Source organism: Equus caballus, unplaced genomic scaffold, assembly GCF_041296265.1.
Source record: "Equus caballus isolate H_3958 breed thoroughbred unplaced genomic scaffold, TB-T2T haplotype1-0000016, whole genome shotgun sequence".
Lineage (NCBI taxonomy): Eukaryota > Metazoa > Chordata > Mammalia > Perissodactyla > Equidae > Equus > Equus caballus.
In genome coordinates, this window is record NW_027222391.1 from 9,184,009 (window position 1) to 9,208,948 (window position 24,940).

At 34.0% G+C, this 24,940-nt stretch overlaps 1 protein-coding gene across 1 annotated transcript; it reads left to right on the forward strand.

The window, feature by feature from the left end:
• The first annotated feature begins 21,379 nt into the window (after positions 1-21,379).
• LOC138922872 (olfactory receptor 2M3-like) lies at positions 21,380-22,375 on the forward strand. Its single transcript, XM_070259318.1, has one exon. It carries the CDS (start codon positions 21,386-21,388, stop codon positions 22,373-22,375), a length of 990 nt encoding a protein of 329 aa, XP_070115419.1. The 5' UTR covers positions 21,380-21,385.
• The last annotated feature ends 2,565 nt before the right edge of the window (positions 22,376-24,940 follow it).

The window sequence follows — 24,940 nt, forward strand, 5'->3', positions numbered from 1 at the left end:
TCTACAAGTAAATATTTGTTGCAACACAATATGCGTAACTGTATAGTTTGTTTTATACCATACTAGCTAAAAAATGAGAGGTATTTACTCATCATAATACCACATAGTACCATAATGCCACAGAGCATTTATAAACATTCTGTGGTTTTTAACATATAATAGTTTTATCTTTGGCCAATCAAAGAATTCTGAGGAGTTTAATATCATATCTCAAATTGGTCAACTTGTAAAAATGAATGATCAAGTTAATTATATTGAAAGTTATAGCTATATATATGAGATTGTTATAAAAATTAATAAAATTTATCCAGTAGATAACACAGGTATTAGACTGGTGGTTAGGCTTATTGAGCCTATCTTGTAATGAACACCATCCTCCTTCAGGATATCAGAGTTTTGGGAACCCCCATTTATTTCGTTTTTCTACAGACATCAGCCTTCTACATGGGAGACTGAAATGTGAACAAGAATCCTGAAAGTTTGGATTTTTCATCCTTAGACATCTTGACCCTTATGTGGGTCATGTACTGTATTGCACGTAAAAGTGATCAATTTTGTAAAAAAAAAAAATCTAGGTTTTATGAAGTCTAGATATTTTCTATATATCATGTGAGACATCATTATAGGTATTGTTGTAATGATATTTATATAAAATTTAATGCAATTCTGAAGAATCTTGTGTTTTTATGAGAAACAATCACTATGCCTTAAACTGTTGTTTTAAAACTCCGTTGTAACATCCCCACTATATTATTTCCTTCACTGAATATCACATTAATACAAGCTTAGCAGCTCTAAATAACAACTATTTATTACCTCATAGTATATATGAATAAGAATTTTGGTGTGACTAATCTGTGGTATTCTGCTTAAGGTATCACAAGGTGGCAATCCATGTGCTGGCTCGGGGCACAGTTTCACCTGAGGCTCAGGGTCATATTCCAAGCTCATGTAGTCATTGAAATAATTTATTTCTTGTACCTGAGTAACTCATGCTAGCCTGCTTCTTCAAGGCCAGCAGGAGAGTCTCTCTGACCTCAGGGACGGCCTAAGGGAGGAGCTGGTGATGTCAGCATGATGACAGAGTGAAGTTTCCAGGGACTCCCTCCCCTCCAACATACAACGAAAAGGGGCATCCACACTCCAAAAGATCACTTCCTAACACAACAGAAAAAAAATGACAGAGAGACACAGAGCCACACAATGGATGAAGAGCAGAGAGGCTGGAGCCCCTGTCGGATGAGCTGGAACAGGGTAAGAGGGAACTTCGCCCCTCAACTAAAGACTGTGATCCATGACCATGGGAGGTTCTGTGAGGGAAGGAATGGGGGAAGTGATGCTCATTTGCAGGATCACCAAGGACTCACTAGTGCCCTTGCAGCCTAGAGGGAAGCCCTCTAATGGGGCAAAAGCTTTTGCAGGGGGGGTGACATCGTTAAGCCAACACCTGAGGAGACCAGATAGTGAAAGTGAGAAAGCCCTGAGAGCACACCGGAAAAAGTGCCCCTCCCGCAACCTGCCCAGTGCCTGGTATCTCGGCTGAAGGTGGCGGGCTCAGAATACCCAGCTTTCAACCCCCATCCAGAGGCGATACTCAGTAACTGAAACCAAATAATATCAGAATGCAAAAGACCCAACCTATCTCCTCTAATGACATCAGACAGTATATCAAATCTCCAGACCAGAAAGAAAATGACAAGCACTCAGAATTCAGTCCTGAGGACACAGGAATATGTAACCTAAATGAGAATGAATTCAAAATGGCTATCATCAAAAAACTCAAGTTGGTAGAGGTATTAAGGCCACTCCATCAAGAAGAAATAACACTTAAAAATATCTATGCACCCAACACAGTAGCAACAAAGTTCATAAAGCAACTATTAACAAACCTAAAAGAAGATATTAATAATAACAAATAATAGTAGGGGAAATCAACACTCCACTCACATCAATGGATAGATCATCCAGACTGAAAATCAACAAGGAGACAGTGAAATTAAATGAAAAGCTAGACAAGATGGACTTAATAGACATATATAGAACACTCCATCCAAAAACAGCAGACACATTCTTCTCAAGTGTGGAAAGTACATTCTCAAGGATAGACCATACGTTGGGAAATAAGGCAAGCCTCGACAAATTTAAGAGGATTGAAATAATAACAAGCATCTTGTCCTATCATAATGCTATAAAGCTAGAAATTAATTACAAGAAAAAAGCTGAGAAAGGGACGAAGATGTGGAGACTAAACAATATGCTATTGAAGAAGCAGTGAATCATTGAACAAATTAAAGGAGGGAAGGCCTAAGTCCTCTTTTGAAGGTCTACCCTCTGGTTAAGTCAGGCCATTGCAGGACAATCTCTCCTGGATTACTTACAGCCGACTAACTGGAATCTTCATGACATCTTCACAATCACTTAACTCTTGCCTTATGGAATATCCTAATCGTGGAAGCAATGCCAGGGGATATAGACCATGGGAACAGCTCAGGATTCTTTCTACCACACACACTCAGATAACTTACAGATTCCCTATCTATGAAAGACATAAAAATGCAACTGCAATAACTTTTCCTGTCAATAATGTGAGAAAATATTAGTGATGTCTTAATGATTGACTGAATTATTTCACCTTTTGATATTCTTTTATGGACTGTCGGGTCAAAGGGCTGGTAGTGAGGGCAAAAGGCTAAGAGGGGGAACGTACCAGCTGTTGAGTCTGAATAGGCAAATGTGTCTTCAAGTTTTTCCTCTTCCCACCCTTAAGGAGGTCTTGGTAGAGCCGTCTGAAGAGGACCTCTGCCCAAGACCTCAGATAAAGAGGCCCAGCAGCGAGGGTTCCACCAGAGCTAGGAGAGCAAATGTGTAAGAACATGACCAACCAATGGGTCCTAGTCCTTGGCTGCAGCTCCCTACTGAGTCTGTAATGCGTTGGCTGTGCACCAGGTCTGCAGTGGGAAGGTCAGATTTTTTCTCTTTAATGTATTTAATGTGTACATTTTCCTTCAAATGCATATTGACCATCATTAAAGAAATATTTGATATCAAATATTGTTTACTAATTTTGGAGTTAGTGGAAGATAGGACAGAAAAGGGGTGTCCTCTCTATTGTGAATTGGGAAAATATTCAGGGTGGTCATCCCAGAGTACCATGTACCACCTCATTTTTTCCACTAATGATTAAAAACAAATATGCTAAGAAAAACAGAATATAATCAATAGCCATACATGTTCCTAAAACTACAGAAAGTTAAAATTTAGTGTATTCAGAGCAACCCTTCAAAGTGTGATAGGGATATGAGGTTGAGGCTCCATTATAGTAAAGTCATCATGAGCACTCCACCTGACTCTCACCCATCGTGTATATTCCTAATTCAAACAGCATTTAAAGACCACATTATTGTGTCTCAATTTATCTTGCAAAACGTGGATGCAATCTGTGGAGAAATAAGAACTTGCTATTCTTGGTGGAATTCTAAGTTACTAAAATCGATCAGGAAAGTAATTTAGCCTTACTCATTCAGACATGTAATCTTTTTGTAGCTTTGAACGAACAGTTTCCTGGGTAAAATCTTATCTTAAATAATGAGTAATCACATCTTTATACACAAGTAAGTAAAGGAGAAAAAGTATACATAATATATATGTCCAATTGTAGAAAAAAGGGTTAATTAAATAAGTTCCCTACTTTTTCATCAATTTCATGTTTGCATGTAATTCATAACTCCTAAATAATCAAATCTGTGTATGTGACAGTGCAGTAATTGGTTCTAATTCTGTTTTCATTTAGAAAGTATAGACTTCTCAAGACAGTTCATGGTCAGTCCAGTTATCACCAGATATTAGGCACTATTTCCTCAAAACTCTTATCAACAGCTTTTTCACCTGCATATGTAAGGAATAAAAGGTATGATAGGACCACGGTTTTGTTTCTAATGACTTCCTCACTTTGATTATAGTGGAAAATCACATTTTATTGTATCAGGAAAATTCTGTTTTCTCACCTTTAAACATATACATTAGAAGCATTTAAGTATAAACTCCCTCCTCTAGTTACACATCAGCTGAGATGGTTTCTGCTCATATAATTGGTTTTCCTACCTCACTTCCTTTCTTTTTATTTCCCTCACTCCTTTCCTTCTTCCATCCCTTCTTTCTTTACTTAGTCACTCATTTCCAAACTTTCTTTACTTCTATATCTGTCATCTCCTAATAGCAACCTCTTTAAATCTTTCTTCTTTTTATAGCAACTCTATTTGTTCTTTCCTGGTCTTCAGTCCAAAAATGTATATCTCCCTCCTACCCAATGATTGTCTTTTAGCTGACTTTCTCACATTCACAGTAAACTTTACCCATTTTTACCTTTATATCTTTGTTCATGCTGTCAAAGGGATTCTCGTGTAGAAGAACATGCACAGATGTTTAGAAGTATATTTATGGTTAAATAGTAAAATACCCTGAAATTGGTCTAATAATTAACTTGTGAGGGCTTATTGGAGGCTTTGGGCCAGGCAGTGATGCATGGAGGGAAGTGGCATAGAAAGAGCCTAGTAGTGATTTTCAAGAGAGTCATTGTCCAGAGCTGGCATACACTATAGATGCAAGAGGCAGTAATATTCTGTTGGTGGGGAAAATTTTTAAATAACAAGGAGGATATTGACTGCAAGGTAAAGGTAGCATAGAGGAAGAAGAAGTGCATAATGATAATGGGAACAATCCAGAAAGAGGATATAATACTTGTAAACATATATGCACCCAACATCAGAGCACCTAAACATACAAAGCAATTATTAACAGATAAAAGGAGAAATAGACAGTAACATAATAATAGTAGAGGGCTTTAACACTCCAATTACACCAATGGATACATCATCTAAACAGAAGATCAAGAAGAAACATTGACCTTAAATGACACATTAGACCAGATGGACTTAGTAGATATATACAGATCATTACATCCCAAACAACAGAATATACATTCTTTTCAATTGCAAATAGTACATTCTTCAGGATTGATCACATATTAGGACACAAAATAAGCCTTAATAAATCTAAGAATATTGAAATAATATAAACAAATTTTTTGACCACAAAGGTAAGAAACTAGAAATCAACTACAGGAAGAAAATGGAAAAGTCACAAACATGTGGAGATTAAACAAAATGCTACTGAACAATGACTGGGTCAATGAAGAAATCAAGGGAGAAATAAAAAATTCCTGGAGATGAATGAAAATAAAATTACAACATGCCAAAATTTATGGGATACAGCAAAAGCAGTGCCAAGAGCAAAGTTCATAGCAATTCAGGCTTACTTAAATGAACAAGAAAAATTCCATATAAATAGTGAAACAGCATACCTAAAGCAACTGGAAATAGAAGAACAAACAAAACCTCAAAGCAGTAGAGGGAAGGAAATAATAAAATTGAGCAGAAATAAATGAAATAGTGACTTAAAAATAATTTTAAAAATCAATGAAACTAATAGCTTGTTCTTTAAAGAGATAAACAGAATTCACAAAACTGTAGCTAGACGCAACAAGAACAAAAGAGAGAAGGCACAAATAAATGAAATCAGAAATGAAAGAAGAGAAATTACAATGGACACCTCAGAAATACAAAAGAATCTAAGGGAAAACTATGAAACACTATATGACAACAAATGGGATAATCTAGAAGAAATGGATAAATTCTTACAATCATACAACCTTCCACAACTAAATCAAGAAGAAATAGAGAATTTGAATAGACCAACCACCAGTAAGGAGATCAATACAGTAATCAAAAACCTCCCAAAAATAGAAATTCAGGACCAGATAGCTCCCCTGGTGAATTTTACCAAACATTCAAAGAAGACTTAATACCTATCCTTCTCAAACACTTCCAAAAATTTGAAGAGGAGGGAAGGATTCCTACCTCATTCTATGATGCCAGCATTACCTTGACACCAAAACCAGACAAGGACAATACAGAAAAGAAAATTACAAGCCAATATCAGTGATGAACATTGATGTAAAAATTGTCAACAAAATACTAGCAAATCAAATACAACAATGCATTAAATAGATGACACACCATGATCAAGTGGGATTCACTCCAAGAATGCAAGGATGGTTCAACATCCACAAATCAATCATTGTGATACACTACATTAACAAATTGAAGAATAAATATCACATGATCACCTCAATAGACACAGAGAAAGCATTTGACAAAAAATACAGCATCCATTTATGATAAAAAGTCTGAAAAAAGTGTATAGAAGGAAAATATTTGAACATAATCAAGACCATATATGACAGACCGACAGCTAATGTCATTCTCAATGGAGAAAGACTGAAAGCTATCTCTCTAAGTACAGGAACCAGGCAAAGATGCCCACTTTTGGCATTCTTATTTAATATAGTATTGGAAGTCCTAGCAAGAGCAATCAGGCAATAAAAAGAAATAAAAGGGATTCTAATTGCAAAGGAAGGATTGAAATTTTACTGTTTGCAGGTGACATGATTTTACATATAGAAAATCCTAAAGAATCCACCAAAAAAATTTTAGAAATAATAAACAAATGCAGTAAAGTTGCAGGATAGAAAATCAACATACAAAAATCAGTTGCATTTCTATACACTAACAACAAAGTACCCGAAAAAGAAATTAAGAACACAATCCAATTTACAATTGGACAAAAGCAATCAAATACCCAGGATTAAATTTAACTAATGAACTGAAAGAGCTATGCACTGAAAAATATAAAACATTGCTGAAAAAAATGAAGACACAAAGAAATGGAAAGATATTCCATGCTATTGGATTGGAAGAATTAACATGGTTGAAAATTCCATACATACTAAAGCAATCTACAGATTCAATGCAATTCCTTTCAAAGTTTCAAGGACATTTTTCACAGAAATAGAACAAAGATTCCTCAAATTTATATGGAACGACAAAAAACTCCAAATACTAAAGGAATCCTGAGAAAAAATAACAAAGATGAAGGTATGACGCTCTCTGATTTCAAAATGTACTACAAAGTTATAGGAACCATAACAGTATGGTAGTAGCACAAAAATAGGCACATGGATCAATGGAACAGAATTGAAAGCCAAGAAATAAACCTACACATCTATTTACAGCTAATCTTTGACAAAGGAGCCAAGACCATACAATGGAGAAAAGGAAGTCTCTTCAATAAATGATGTTGTGAAAACTAGACAGCCACATGTAAAAGAATGAAAATTGATCATTATCTTACACCATACACAAAAATTAACTCAAAATGAATTAAAGACTTGAATTTAAGACCTGAAACCATAAAACTTCTAGATAAAACATAGGCAGTACACTTTTCCACATTGGGCTTAGCAGCATATTTTCGAATACCATGTGTGACCAGGAAAGGGAAACAATAGAAAAAATAAACAAATGGGACTATATCAAACTAAAGGGCTCCCTCTAGCAAAGGAAACCATCAAGAAACTGAAGAGACAACATAACAATTGAGAAAAGATATTTGAAAACCATATGTGTGAAAAAGGGTTAATATCCAAACTATATAAAGAACTCATACATTTCAACATCAAAAAGCTAACGATCCAATTAAAAACGGGCAAAAGATATGAACAGACATTTTTCAAAAGAAGATATTCAGCTCCAAAAGGCATGTGAGAAGATGTTCAACATCACTAATTATAGGGAAACACAAATGAATACTACAATTAGATATCACTTTACAGCCATCAGAATAGCTATAATTAAGAAGACAAGAAATAACAAGTGTTGAGGATGTGGAGCAAAGGGCACTCTCATACACTGCTGGTGGGTATGCACACCAGTGCCGTCACTATGGAAAATAGTATGGAGATTCCTCAAAAAATTAAGAACTACTATATGATCCAGCTATTCCACTGCTGGGTATTTATCCAAAGATCATGAAAACACGAATGCATAAAGATATATGCACCCCATCTTCATTGTGGCATTATTCGCCAAGACTTGGAAACAATCTAAGTGCCCGTCAAGGGCTGAATGGATAAATAGGATGTGATGTATATACACAATGGAATGCTACTTAGCCATAAAAAAAGATGAAATCTTGCCATTTATGACAACATGGATGGACCTACAGGGTATTATGCTAAGCAAAATAAGTCAGAGGGAGAAAGTCAAATGCCATATGATCTCACTCATAAATAGAAGACAGCAACAACAACAACAAACACATAGAGACAGAGATTGGATGGGTGGTTACCAGAGGGGAAAGGAGGAGGGAGGAGAGTAAAAGGGGTGACTGGGCAAACATGTATGGTGATTGATGGTAATTAGTCTTTGAATGGTAAAAATAAGGTAACCTATTTCAAATTTTTTGGATAAATACCCAGTAGTGGGATAGCTGGATTGTATGGTATTTCTACTTTTAATTTTTTGAGAACTCTCCATACAGTTCTCCATAGTGGCTGCACCAGTTTGCATTCTCACCAGCAGTGGATGAGCATTCCATTTTCTCCACATCTTCTCCAACATTTGTGGTTTTTTTGTCTTGGTCATTATAGCTACTCTGAACAGTGTAAGGTGATATCTCATTGTAGTTTTGACTTGCATTTCCCTACTAATTAGTGATGTTGAGCATCTTTTCGTGTGTCTGTTGGCCATCTGACTATCTTCCTTGGAAAAATGTCTATTCATTTCCTCTGCCCATTTTTTGATCGGGTTGTTTTTTGTTGTTGTTGTTGGGTTGTATGTGTTCTTTATACGTTTTGGAGATCAACTCCTTGTCTGATAAATGATTTTCACTCATATGTGGAAGATAACAAATATCTGGATAAAGAGAACAGATTAGTGCTTACCAGAGGGGAAGGAGGTTTGGGGGTCGGTGAAAGGGACAAAGGGGTACATATATATGGTGACGGATAAAAATTAGACTATTGGGGGTGACAACAATGAAGTGTATGCAGGAATTGATAAACAATAACGTATGCCCCAAATTATGCCATGTTATAAACCATTATAATCTTAATAAAATTACTTAAAAATAAATTAAAACATAAGATAAAAATAATGTAATTTACACAGAAATCCAAATTTTATGATGCACATCTGAAACTTATAGAATGCTCTTAACCAATATTACCTCAATTAAAAAAAATGTTAAAAGAAGTTCTTCAGAGACAAGGAGAACTGTATAGATCAGAAACCTGGATCTACGTAAAGAAAGGAAGAGCATAGGAGAAGGTATAAATGAAAGCAAAATAAAAATTTTATTTTTCTTAGTCTTAATTGATCTAATATAACATTTTGTTCAAAATAATAAAAACGACAATGAATTTGATGATTATAGATGACGCATAAGTGAAATGCATGACAGCAAAGATACAAGAATGGGGAGGAAGAATTGAGAATACTTAACTATTATATGGTATGTGCAGAACCAGTGAAAAGGTATAATGTTAATTAAAGTGGACTTAGATTAGTTGTAATTGCATATCACAAACTTTAGCACAACTATTAAAAAAGTAAAACAAAATTATAAATGACATGCTTGAAAAAAGAGAAAATAGAATCACATATAATATTCAATTAAAAACACCAAAGTTAGAAAAAGAGTGCAAGACAGAAATAAGACAAAGGAACAAGGACAACAAGTAGAAAAGAGTAAGATGTAAGTAGATGTTAACTCAAATGTGTCAATAATCAATTTAAATCTCAGTGGTCTAAATACACCAATTAAAAGACAGTGATTGTCAGAGTGCATCAAAAATCAGACCCAACTCTGTGTTGTCTACAAGAAACCCACTTTAAATATAAAGACATGAATAAACTAAAATTATTATGTTTTAAATATTTATTTGTTTTTTTTATTGAGGTAATATTGATTTGTAGCATTACATAAATTTCAGGTGTACAGAGGGTGTACAGGTGAACAGAAGTGATTATATTTTGATTTCATCTATAGACTACATCATGTTCACCACCAAAAGTCTAGTTTCCACCTGCCTCAGTACACTTGTGTCCCTTTACCCTATACGCCCTCCTACCAACCCATTCCCCTATGGTAACTACCAATCTATTCTCCATATCTTTGTTTGTTTGTATGTCTTCCAAGTATGGGTGAAATCATACAATTAAAAGGGATGGAGAAAGATATACTATGCTAACAATAGTATAAAAGAATAGTGGGGAAACTATATTAATTTCGGGCAGATCAGACATCAGAGCATGGGAGAATTATCAGGAAAAAAGAGTGGCATTACATAATGATAAAGTGGTCAATTCTACAAGAACATATAACAATCCTTAGTGTTTACACACCTAACAAAGTATCAAAATATATGAGGCAAATGCTGACAGAATGCAGGGTAAATAGATGAATATACTATTTTAGTTGGAGACTTCAACTTTCTCTATTAGAAATGAACAGACCTGGTAGGCAGAACAATTAGTAAGGGCATAGTTAAACACAAAAGCATTATCAATCAATTGTGTATTATTGAGATCTATAGAATACTTCATCCAACAATAGCAGGGTGCACAACCTTTTTCAAGCTCATATGGAATATTCACCAAGATAGACCACATTCAGAGCCATATAGCACATAGATTCAGAAAACACAAATTATACAATTTATACTTTCAGACCACAATAGAAATAAATTAGAAACCAATAAGAGAAATAAAGTTGAAAAATTCCCAATATGTGGAGACTAAACACAACGTGTAAATAACACATGATTCAAAGAAGAGATCTCAAGATAAATTTAAAAAATAGTTTGAACTAAATGAAAATAAAGACACAATTTATCAAAATTTGTGCAATGCAGTAATAGTGTTCTTAAGGGGGACTTTTAACATTTAACATACATATTAGAAAAGAAAAAAGATCTAAAATTAATAACCTAAGCTTCCACCTTAGGAAACTAGAAAAAGAAGGGCAAATTAAAGTCAAAGTAATCAAAAGAAAAAATAGAGCAAAACCAATGTAGTTAAAAATAGGAAATAGAGAAAATCAACACAACCTAGAGCTGATTCTTTTAAAAGATCAATAAAAGTGATAAGACTCCAGCTAGACTAACTAAGAAAAAAAAAGTACGAGAAGGAACACATGATACTGATACGACAATGAAGAGGGAGCATCACTGTGGATACAATGCATATTAAAAAGGCAAGAAAGGAATACCATTACAACTCTATGCCAAGAAATTTGATAATCTAGATGAAATGGGCCGTTTTTTAAAATTTCATGTTTTGCCAAAGCTCACAAAAAATAATTAAACAAGCTGAATAGGCCTAGTTAAAGAATTTGAGTCAATAATTAATAGGTTTCCCAAATAGAAAGCGACAAACCCAGATGGGCTCAATGGAGAACTCTCCCAACACTTAAGGAAGAATTACGCCCATTCTCTTCAATTACCTCCAGGAGATAGGAGCAGAGGGAATACTCCCTAACTCACTCTATGAGCCAGCATTATCCTAGTACCAAAACCAGACAAATATACTACAAGAAATTAAAACTATTGACCAATAACTCTCATGAACGTTTTTGCAAAAATTCTCAACTAAATATTTTCAAATTCATTTCATCAATGTATAAACTAAATTATATACTAGGACCAGTGGGATTTACTTCAGACATGCAAGGCTGGTTGAACATTCAAAAATAAGTAAATATAGCTTATCACATCAACAAACAAAAGAAAAAGAACATGATCATATCAATATATGCAGAAAAATTATCTGATATAACTGAGCGTCTATTCTATATAAAAACTCTCAACAAACTAGGAATACCAAGGATTTCCTCAATTTGGTAAAGAACATCTATAAAATACCTACAACTAAATCATACTTATTGATGAGAAACTGTAATCATTTCTGTTAAGGTCAGGAATAAGGATGCTCCCTCTCTTCACTTTCACTCAACATTGTGCTGGAGTTCAGGAAAATAAGAGAAGAAAAATAAAAAGTACACAGATTGGGGAAAAAAACCTCTTGGAACTACTAAGTGACTATAACAAGTTTGCAAAATTGAAGCTTGCTATTCAAAAGTTCATTGTTTTTCTACATACTAGCATTGAATAATTGTAATTCAAAATTAAAACACATTGCCATTTACATTAGCACTACCAAGAATGAAATATTTAGGCCTAAATCTAAGGTCTATATAAAAATTATATAGGAAATTCTGATGAAAGATACAAAATAAAAAAACTAAAAAATAGAGAGAATTCATGTTCATGAGCAGGAAGATTCAATATTGTCAAGATGTTCCTCTTTTTTTAAATCAAATTACAGATTCAATGCAATCCCTATCAAAATCCCTGTAAATTATTTTGTGTATATCAATAAAGTGTTACTAAAGTTTACATAGAAAACAAAGAATCTAGAAAAGTTAACAAAATATTGTAGGAGAAGAACAAAGTTGGATGACTGACACTAGCAAGATTCAAGATGCACTATGAAACTACACTAACCAAGACAGTGTAATACTGGAGAAAGAGATTAATCAATGGAGCATAATACAGAGTCCAGAAATAGACCCTCACAAATACAGTCAACTGATTTTTGACAAAGGAACAAAGTCAATAGAATGAACAAAGATAGTTTTCTTAACAAACGGTTCTGCAACAAGTGCATATTCACATGCTGAAAAGTGTATCTAGACACAGATCCAACACCCTTCACAAAAATTAACACAAATGATCATAGACCTAAATGTAAAACACAAGGCTATAAAACTTCAAAAAGATAAAATAGGCGGTAATTTGGATGACCTTGGGTATGATGATAATCTTTTAGATAAAAAATCGAATGGACAGTTCATATAAGAAATTGATAAACTGGAGTTCATTAAACTTAAAAGCTGCTCTGTGAAAGGCGCTATCAAGAGAAGGAGAAGACAGCCAAAGCTGGGAGAAAATATTGGTAAAATACCTGTCTGAAAAGTGACTGTTATCCAAAACGTATGGAATTCTTAATGCTCAACAATAAGGAAATCAACAACCTCATTAAAAAATAAGCAAACTATCTGAACAGACACTTCACTAAAGAAGATGTACAGATGGAAAATGAAGGTATGAAAAGAACTCAACATCATATCTCATTAGGGAATTGCAAATTAAACCTAAGATGAGATGCTACTGCATGCCTGTTAGAGTAACCAAATCCAGAACACTAACACGACCAAATTATGGGTAAGATATGGATTAACAGGAACTCTCATCCAATGCTGGTGGAATGTAAAAGTGGTACAACCAATTGGAAGAAAATCTGATAATTTCTTACTTAGCTAAACATTCTTTTACCGTGCAACCCACCAACTGAGCTCTTTGGTATTAATCTCAATGAGTTGAAAACTTTTGTCCACTTTGTTTTATCCTTCAAAACCCACACAACAAACAGAATAACATTACCCACAAAATCACCACCATTATGAATTTCTGAGAGTAGTTAGGGACTTTTCCATTTTATTTTTCCCTTAGATGTTTTCCACTGAGGGTATATAGGCAAATTATTATGTTTCAAGTCACTTGAATCAGCTCTTTAGCTACCTTATAATAATATCTTGATATATTTCAATTTGTTATATTTTTCTGAAAGATTTTTAACTTATTTTTTAAAAAATTAGAAGTAGTAGTGTCAAGAGATAGAATTAGAGAAAACAGCAAAAAAGCTTTACAGAAACTGAAAAAACAAGTAACCATTCTTAGAGAATACAAACCATAGCAAGTGCCATTAAATAAAGTCAGTACAGACAATAATATATTGAAATGGACAAGGGAATTTAGAAACTGACACAATAAAGATATCTTTTTAAAAAAAAATATATTGTGAAAATCTTCCACTAACAGACTATGAAACCTTAGATAAAATGATTTAGTTACCAAAAGTGACTCAAAAAGTATGAAAATGTATGAAATGGTTATACATATAATGTAATCCTAAAGTAAATTATCATTAAAAATCTACTTAAAAGGGAAGAACATAGAACAAGATGTTTCTGCAGGTATAGGCAAGTTACTATTCTACAGACATTTACAAAACTTCAAATAGCATTCAGAGGCAGCAGCTGCCAAGGAATTTCATCATGCTAGACAACGTTTGATATCTAAACTTTAAAGATTAATCTCAATTGTCAATAATAATTTAACAAGTAATCAAAATATATACAAATAAAATCTAACAAGTTGGGAGAAAACAAACAAAACAAATCTTGTGGCAGTCATCCACAAATGCTGGGTTCCAAAATTAAAGATTCCAGTTCCGATTATCTACTGTTGCCTAACAGTCCTCCCAAACTTAGTGGCTTTAACCAATATGATAATTTTATAATCTCTCATGTTTTCTGAGTCAAGAATCCAGGAAGACCTCGTCTGGGAGATCTTAGCTCAGATTCCCTCGTGCAGTCACATGGTGGCTGACCCTGGAATAGCGGAGCTGTGAAGCAGTTGGGAGCTGCCTGAGGGTCCTTCTCTCTCTTTTTCACATTCTTCTCTCCGTATAGTCTCTGCGTATGGCTAATTATTTCTCCACATCATGAAAACCTCAGGGAAGTAGACTGTTTATAGCATGGTTGACATTTAAAAGCAAGCATCCCCAAAAGAACAAAGTGGAAATACATAGTATATTCATGGACCTTCTTCAGACATCATAGAGTATCCTCTCGGCCACTCTATTGTCAATGCAATTTTCCCAATATACAGGCCTTCCTTGACTTATGGTGGGGTTACATCCCAATAAACTCATTGTAAGTTGAAAATATCATGTCAAAAATACATTTAGTGCACCTAACCTACCAACCATCACAGCTTAGCCTAGTGTACCTTACACATGCTCAGAACACTTGCGTTAGCCTACAGTTGAGCAAAATCAAACACAAAGATTAATTTGTAGTAAAGTGTTCAATAGCTCACGTAATTTATTGATGACTGTACTGTTGCGAAAACAGAATGGCTGTATGGCTGTGTAATGGTTCTAAGTATATCAGTTATTTTCCCTTTGGTGGTGTGACTGACTGTGGGCTGTGGCTCACTGCCACTGCCCAGCACCATGAGAAAATATTGCACCACATATGACTAGCCCAGGAAAAGATCAAAATTCAAAATTTGAACCACAGTTACTTCTGAATTTGTGTCACGTCATCATAAAGGCAAAAAATTGTAAGTTGAACCATCTGTATATTCATATAAAACACAAAGATATATTTATGACACTATCCTGGTATAAGCATAATAAAATTAAAAGAGATCATTGAGATCTCAAAACACAACTTAAAGCATTAAAAATTCAGTATCTGATAAAGAAAAAATGCAGATAAAAATGACAAAAATAATCTGATCTGTTGTCGAGAAAGCTTGCTTATTACATAGACGAGAAACAAATTTAGATTCTTACATGTATATTTAATCTGGACTCTAGATTGGTTAAAGACTTAAGTATGGAATGTAATACTACAGAATTATTTGAACATAAAACAATCTATTTCTGATAAAGAGAAAGAAACCAATTGGTTATACAATAAAAGATTAATACAATGTTATTTAATTACTTTAATTATCTGATAAAGGACAGCATGAAAAAAATTAACACACTGAAACAGATTGAAGGAAGATATTTTCTATGTTTAAAACCAACAAACCAATAAAAACTAAAATATTCAAGGAACTACTACATATTAAAAATTTGTGAAAAAAACAAAGTAACATTTGTCTGAAGAGTTGTATTTCATTAATAATCAGAAAAATGGCAATTTAACAATGACAAACTATCACTTTGTGCCCAATAGACTTGCAAAATTTCAGAAACTGGATAATGCTAAATGATGCCAAGGATAAAGACAGATAAAAATTCTCAGAACTGCTTTTGAAAACATGTTCTGATATTGGCATCTTGGAAAGCAATCTGCTGGTATCTAGTTAACTTATGCTTATGTATAAATTAGAACAGCAGTTTTGTTCATGGCTATTAATACTAAACAAATTATACTTATGATCCAGAATTAGGACATAATCCAAATAATTTAGAAATTATTTTTAGTTATAAATAACTGGTTTTCTAACATATGCCACTTCATATGTGACTGAAACAAAATAATTCATCTTGTCATGTTAAAACCTAGATTTAAGCAGTTTGAGGATAACATGGGGCTTCTCATAGTCTTTAGGGAACTACATGTACTGTAATTATAATACTATAAATCACAACAGTTTTTGAAGAAATTAGAAAAACTGATAATAAGACTAATATGGAAAATAAAGTAGAAAGAATACTTAATAAATCTTTAAAAATAAAGAATCATAGCAAGGGATGAAATTGTCAGTGGTACAAACACTTGTTTTTAGCCCTAAAAACAGGAACCAAGTAATAGTCTAATAAAAAAAATGAATCCACTTAAAGGACCCTGAATCAGAATTTTTAACATGCGAATTTGGTTAATGATATTAGATGGCATTATGAATCAGTGTAGAAAGAGGGTTCAGTAGAAGACATGATTCTACAAAAATTGGTTGTCTACAATTAAAAAATATGAAATTATATGCCAATCTTTTTGCTTTTGTAAAAGATAAATTAATGATGATTTATTTTTAAATGCAATTCATTGAAAAGGAAACACAAATAGCCAATAAATACATGAGACAACCACACAAGTCAGTAAAGAAAACGCACATTAATGTAAGAGCAAGAAACCATTTCTCACATAATAGGTTCACAAAAGTTTAAAAAATGCAAGCAATATCAAATCATTTTGAGAACATGATGAAAGAAACTTCTTTTTCTGTTTACATAGCTAGTGAGTAAATAAAATAGACCAAGAAGTCTCGCATGCAATTATTAAGTGATCTTGAAAATGGAGACATTCCTTTTCTAGGTTATTGCTGCTCCATGACACCCAGTGAAGAACACCATTAACAACATGGAGCTTGACTTACAAGCTGAAATGTGTTGTTTTAAAGCAGTAGATTCATTGGCAGATGAAAGTTTGGAATGTGGCGTTGTCAGTATGAGTCAAGAAAGAAATATCAAAGTTATATAAATGGTAGGCTTTTGGTAACATCTGTAATCAGAAAAAAATATTCACTGAAAACATACAGATCAAGCCATCTGTAAATGTAAAGAAATAAATGAATAAATAAATAAGTGTGAGCAAATCTGAAAGAGAGGAAAATGTCTAAAAATCATGGGGAATCAGATTATTCCGTGGAGAGAAAAATTAACCCAGTGTATTTGAGGATAATAATAAGACAACTAATAGAAGAATCAGAAAAGAGTAACAGCAAATGGCAAGCTTTCAAAGAAAGAATAATTTGTAATAACGCTGAAATCTCTGATAAGGAATCTCATGTTTAATGATGCCCAGAATAAGACCACTTGATTTATCAGTTTGAAAATATTGTTGAAGTTTAATAGAGTTCTGTTTACAGGTAACTAAGAGCAAACACCATGAGGAATTTATTTATTTTGTATAAAATGAGAAAGTCAATGCAATTTTTCCCTTAATTTTATGGAGTTAATAGAGAGATTTTGAAAATATGAGAGAGAAAAAAAGGAGAGTGAAAACGGTGTTATTACTATATGAATGAGCCAGGAGAGAGAGGAGAAAATAATAGAAACTTTATATCAATAACCAAGGTAGCAGAACTTTCTATTTGATCTTAAAATCAATACAATTTATATTTCCAAGTTGGAAACTAATTGTATGTGAGGCCCTAGGGGAAAAATTGGATGATAACACACAGTGCTATAATTGAAGACAAGGAACTGAATTCCTTGGAGCGATTGCAAAATTAAATCACACATGACTTAGTAAAATTGTGTTGTGTAGATTTTCTTTGGAAATTTAAAGGTTTCCGGTTGCTCTGTGAGTAATATCATATCTTGCTCAGAACATCTAGAAGTTAAGACTGAGGTAGAAAATATATTCCAAAATATCTTAGGCATTCAGGCGTTCAATCAAATGAAATCACATTTTATTCAAAAGTTATGTATATTAGACTTTTTGATATTTTAAGATCCTTTAAATAGGTAATTTTTCAGGTTGATCTGCAACTTACCTTTTTTTCTATAAAATCATTATGTTTCTTATATGTGTCACAGTTTTTCTGAAGACTGAATGAAATAATACATGTGAAGATGCTAAGTAAACATAAGGCATGATTTGGAACAATGTAACATATGCTAAATTATGAATTACTGCAATGCTCTCCACTGGATCTAATCTGTGCGTTTGTGCTCCAGCCGCTTATGGGGATCTTATGTGCTCTGTCTGCGTGCAAACCTCTCTTGTTTGATTAAGAGAATACAGAATAAGCATGTAACTTGTCAAACAGCAATTGATGATATTGTAAAGGAAAATAGAACATTTTCAAAAATAATGGCAGGTGAATAACAGTGGAGGCTATTGGAAGATTATAGAAAAATAAAGGTGTGACAGGAATCTGTATAATGGTGGTGGTAAGGCTCATCTGATAAATTCACGCTGTGAAACATATTTGGTGAGGAATTTTTAAGAATTAACTCATTCTATCTTTGCATCAACCTTGTGAGGAGCGGAGGGAATTAAGAAATAATCTCAGAGACATTAGTTAACCTACCTGGTGACATAGGAATTGGTGGTAGAGCAAGATTCCAATCACATAAACCCGAGTTTGCAATCTTGCTCTACCACCAATTCCTATGTCACCAGGTAGGTTAACTAATGTCTCTGAGATTATTTCTTAATTCCCTCCGCTCCTCACAAGGTTGATGCAAAAATAGAATGAGTTAATTCTTAAAAATTCCTCACCAAATATGTTTCACAGCGTGAATGAAGGTCCGTAATATTTGCTTTTTATACAGAAAAGAGATAGTAGGCCACTCTTCTTCTGTAAGTTCAATAGATGTAGAACTTGCTATCTACAGAATAAAGAAGGAGTCCTAAAGAAAGATACACACGTGTGAGTGCTGGAACATGAAAGAGAGAGATAATACACAAAGGTAAAGGGTTTTGGAATAGGAAAGAATTTCAGGCACGAGAAACCTCCTCAGAGGAGACCTAAGCTCAATCGTATGTGTATATATGAGCTAAACCTCTCCACCGACTGCACTGCAAATATTTCATTTCTTTACTAGGAATGGACAACTTAACACTGTTTCTCAACTCAAATTGATCAAGATTTTACAAACTGACATTAATAGAAACCAGCTAGTCTTGATTAGTTCTACTATCCCACACTGCTGTTCTTCCAGAGGGTTCTATTATGGGCTAAAATGAAGAATGATTTTACAGATATGGACATAAGGTGAAGAGACAGGAACTTAAAATATGTTGGAGCTTGTTGTTGACACAGGGATCATGAAAAGCATTCATGAGCAAAATGTGGGGTGGCCAATGAGTCCTAATGATAGAGGCAGATCCTGCCGTTAGTTGATAATGGGGACAACAGCAGCATAGTGCTAAATAGTTACAGCATTACCTTAAACAATTTCTCTTTTAAAAGATACTCCAAAGAAATTTGATTTGGAGGTTTGGACATAGAATGGACTGCAGGATGGCAGCAACATTTCACTTGCCCAGATGATCCCAGCTACATGAGTAAGACTGAAGCTCCACAGCACCATGCGGCTGTGTCTAGGCAGAAAGAGAAACAAGAAGAAAGTTAAGTACAGGTCAAAATAGTTTCTGGTCCATGGAATTCCTCAGGCCAAACAGCTTTCAAGGTTCCTAACCTCCTAGTTTATAGAACAATTAATTATGCAATTTAGGTCCAAATGGAAAGAACTAATGATTCTGTTGTTTTGGATAATATTCCAGGATGCAGCACAATTGATTAAAGCACTGCTTTGTACAAGGGAAAAAAGTGGTAAATCGTCAGGGGATAATTTCATCTACGTTGTTTTTCATAAGTGTTAATCTTTATATTTTAAAACATAGGGAGAGGGAGAATTCCACACAAGTATAACACCATGAGTGAACTTGAAATAGAAAATACGTATCACTTGCTAGAAGGACTGAGATTATGCTGTGTCAAGTGATGTGTTAATTTTCTGTTGGGCATTAAATTTCATTTAGGTAGTATGAAAAATCATGGGCAATTTTCAAGAGAAATTTTTGAAGGTATTTCTGTGGTGCATATAATGACAGGTTCGCAAAAGGTTAGAAGACTGTTTTAGAAAGATTTAAGCAGCAATTGTGTGTGAGAAGAGTGAAAAAATAAAAATACCTGAAAAAAGTTAAGTAGAATTGGTTATAATTATTCATACAGTGTGTGTTGAATTTCTTGTAAGCATTGCAAATGTAAGAAATGTTTCTAAGTGTGTTTATAACTAATTAGACATTTAAGATGTAGTGAATACTGGCTTATAATTGAACTGCAATATACACAAAATTGGTGACTATTACAGATAGAGTTTAGGAGGACACAAATGTGCAAGAGACAGAGTATGTCTACAAACTGTTCAGGTGGTATTAATGGAGACAGAAAGAAGAATGTCTTGTTCTTTGAAGAAGGAATAAAGAAAGAAAAATAAATAGATGTGAAAATAGAGAATTATCGATATGCTATTGTGTAGCCAAAGAAATCTCCCTAAAAGTTCTTGCTAAGAAAATGAGAAAGATAAATTTTATATAAACAATAATAGTCTAGAGATGAAGTAGGAGTAGTCTTTCTTCCCTCCAGTAGTATTTACTTATTTAAGAAATACTTACATGATACACACTGTATCCCAGCTAATGTTCATACTTTATAAATATGATCTCACTTAGTTTTAATAACACTCTATAATATATATATTATAAATATTCAAATTTTAAGAGTGGAAAATAAGTCATGGAGAAATCAATAATTGCCCAAGATCATGCAGCTAAAGTAATCTGTCACAGGCATTTGAGCTATGCTCTTGCACTCTTCTCTATCTTGCTTCTTGAGTAAAATGGCCTATATCTTTTGGACACACATCATTTTTAGAGATGGAGTGGGGGAAGAGCATATCAATGAGGAGCTACTTCCACTTCAATTCACCATTATTAGAATAAGGCCTACTTAACAGACTTCTCATAATTGATTTTTCAATGTCTTCTGTTGACCTGACATTTGACTAACTCTGTCTCATTTCCACAAATGCGTGCTTCCCTCTACACTTCGATAGACAGAATTTTTATTAGCATAGTGGTGTGATATGCTGAGTTCCATGGAAAAATAATGAAAATGATATTGATGTCTCAAAAATTCATGAGTCTTTCATGATCATACTGTAATTATAAAGGGATGATCTACACCACAGGAATTGACTTGTTGCCTTACTTGATTATGTGACTTGACAAACTCTCATGTTTCTACTATGTAGCTTATTATGTCTGTTAACAATACATTTTGCATTAAAATTTTCTCTCATGTTGCATTGTATATAGCGAAATATTCATCATGGCATGGGAGAATCAAACCATCAACTCAGGCTTCATCCTGCTAGGAATCTTCAATCATAATCCCACCCACATCTTTCTCTTTTCTCTGGTCTTGAGCATCTTCACAGTGGCCTTCATGGGAAACACTGCCATGGTTCTCCTCATCTACCTGGACACTCAGCTCCACACTCCCATGTACTTCCTCCTCAGCCAACTGTCCCTCATGGACCTCATGCTCATTTGCACCACTGTACCCAAGATGGCTTTCAATTACTTGTCTGGCAAGAAGTACATCTCTCTGGCCAGTTGTGGAACCCAGATATTTTTCTATGTGTCCCTGCTTGGAGCTGAATGTTTCCTGTTGGCTGCAATGGCCTATGACCATTATGTTGCCATCTGCTACCCATTGCGATACTCAATTCTCACGAGCCAGAAAATCTGTGGTCTCATGGCAGCCTCCTCCTGGATTCTTGGCTCCCTTGATGGTATAATTGAAGTGGCAGTTGCATTATCCTTCTCATATTGCGGTGCCCGGGAAATTCCTCATTTTTTCTGTGATGTCCCTGCCCTGCTCACTCTTTCATGCACTAACACATTACTGTTTCAAAGGATGATATTTATCTGCTGTGTTATTATGCTTCTCTTCCCTGTAGCCGTAATCATTGCTTCTTATGTTCATGTTATTCGCGCTGTCATTCGCATGGGAACTGGAGATGGTCGCCGCAAAGCTTTCACCACCTGTTCCTCCCACATCATGGTGGTGGGAATGTACTATGGAGCAGCCATGTTCATATACATGCAACCCACTTCAGATCGTTCCCCGACCCAGGACAAGATGGTATCAGCTTTCTACACCATTTTTACACCCATGCTGAATCCCCTCATCTACAGCCTTCACAACAAGGAAGTGGCCAGAGCTTTCACAAAGGGAAGGTCAAGCCTGGAGAGTAAGTTGCCCAATAATCTTTATGCTTTGCTTTTTCCCCTATATTCTTTGCTGTATGTTTAAATTGATGTATTCAACCAATACAATTCAGTATCTAATATTTACCCATTGTTATAGATTTATGGCAACTACATAGGATTCAGCTATGAAAAACTGCATTCTTTTTTTGAAATATTTCATTTTTCATAATAAATTCAACATACGGTTATAAGGAAATATTTATTGTAAGACAAAATGCACAATTTATATATATTTTAAATAATATCAGTTAAAAAATGAGAGACATTTTCCCATCCTAATACACATTGCTTGACTGTACTGATTAAACTTAGTATTTTAACATGTCATAGACATAACTTTGGCAAAAAAATAATTCTACTGGGTCTAATATCGTACCTTGGACTGTTCAATTTTTTAAAAATAGCCAATCTTCTTATATGCAAAGTTTTAGGTATGTATTTTAGATCATTATAAAAATAAATTTATCTTAACTGGATTGAGAAAACAGAAGTATTAGATTGAGGGGTAGGCATATGGAGCTTTATGTGTACCGAACACTGTCCTCCGAATATCAGAGGATTGAGGAGCTCCCATTTATTTCCTTCGTCTATAGACATTAACCTTATAAATGGGTGACTGAAATCTGAATATGAATCTTTAAAGTCTAGATTTCCCATCCTTAGATTTTCTAATCCATATATGGGTAATATATGACAATTGCCTGAAAACATGATAATTGTTTTAATGAAGTCTTGTTTTTATGTAGTGTATATTTTTCATAAATCTCATGTCACAACTCCATACATATTGTTGTATACATATTATATTGTTATATATAATTATGGAGATTCTGGTGTTTTTATGAGAAAAGAATCTTTATATCATAATATGAATATGAACTGTTCTGTTAAAACTCTATTACAAAATCCTCATTGTATTTTTTTTTCTTTGCTGCATAACAAATTACCACAAATTTGGGCACTCTAAATAGTAACCATTTATTATTTCAGTTTATATGGGTCATTATTTCCAGCATGGCTAACTGGGTATTCTGCTCAAGGTATCAGCAGGTAGCAATCCAGGTGTTTGCTGGGGCTGCAGTTTTATGTGAGGCTCAAGGTCATCTTCCAACTCACATGGTTGTTGAAATAATTCATTTACCTGCAATTAATATTCATATGAATAACATATGGTTCCTTGCTTTTCCAAGACCAGCAGGAGAATCTCTCTGACCTCAGGGAAGACCTAAGTCCTTTTATAAAGACTGCCATTGATTAACCCAGGCCAATCCAGGATCATCTCCCTTAGATTACTTTAAGTCAACTGATATGGGATCTTAATTAAGCTGCACAATTAACTCTTATCTTAGAGGCTAACCTAATCAGGCACCTAACTCCAGAGAATAGAGATCATGGGAGACAGTTTAGGATTTTTCCAGCCAAACACACCCAGATTACTTACAGGCTCCTATCCACAAAAACCATGAAAATACAATTGCAACTATTTATCCTGTCAGTAATTTAAGAAAACATTGGTAATGTCCAAATGCTTGAACGGATTAAATAAACTTTTAGAAACTCTTTAAAGTTTTTATGCTCTTATTTAATGGATCAACATATAATTTATGGAATTTGATTATACTCATAATTTGTCTATAACATATAATTTGTCTTCTACTTAACATATAACATTCAACATAATGAATAGGAAAGATGTAACATTATGAACCTCATAAACACTTATGGATGCTGTATTCCATATTCTTTCCATTTTCAGTTCTATAAGACAATTGAAATAGATATTGACCTTCTAGGATTCTCTGCACAAGTAATAGGTAAGAAAAGAATGAGTGAGTTTAATAAGATAATACCATAATGCATTCTTTTTTACTTTATTAAAATTAAGTCTACACTAGAAGCAAAATTTCTCACTGATAGTCTTGTTTGACAATTTTTCTTGAAAGTGAATTCAATCATGGGTAAAACAAGTTGTTTTACTTTTGGACAAAAGGTGATGAAAATAACAATAAGTACTGTATTACCCTCTCAAAATAAGTGCTACTAATTATACAGGAAAGCAGACGTGATTATTTTGAAATATATCCTTGGTAAAAGATTGATGGCTTTAATATTAGTAATATAATTACATCTTTTCATACAGAAAAATCAAGACTTCAAATGATACTTCAAGAATGGTACTTCAAGAATGGAACTATTATAACACTAGAGGTCACTCACAGATAATTATGGTTGAGAAATATATTTAATCTCTATATAAAGGAAACCTAAACCTTCAATACTCTTATTAAAAACAGTGAAAAAATGAGAGTAATATTTCGGTTATAAATTTGTTCAAACCCCTTTGAATCACATGGAAAAATTTCATAGCTTCTGTTTGAATACACAGCATAAAAGAGGAGATTCAGAGCAAGATGCCTGACTAGGAGATTCCAGCTCACAGATCTATGGAAACAGTGATTTTGATATTATCTATGGACAGAAATACCTCTGTGGGAACACAAGAGTCCAGTGGAGACATTCCAGCCTCCAATCAAGCAAACAAATCCAAGAATAGACAGGGAGCAGGTAGGAACAGTTAAGCTATACCCATGACCCCCTCCCCCAAAGG

Excerpts from the sequence above, each read along its gene's own strand:
- LOC138922872 (XM_070259318.1), top strand. The coding sequence starts at position 21,386 with ATGGCATGGGAGAATCAAACCATCAACTCAGGCTTCATCCTGCTAGGA.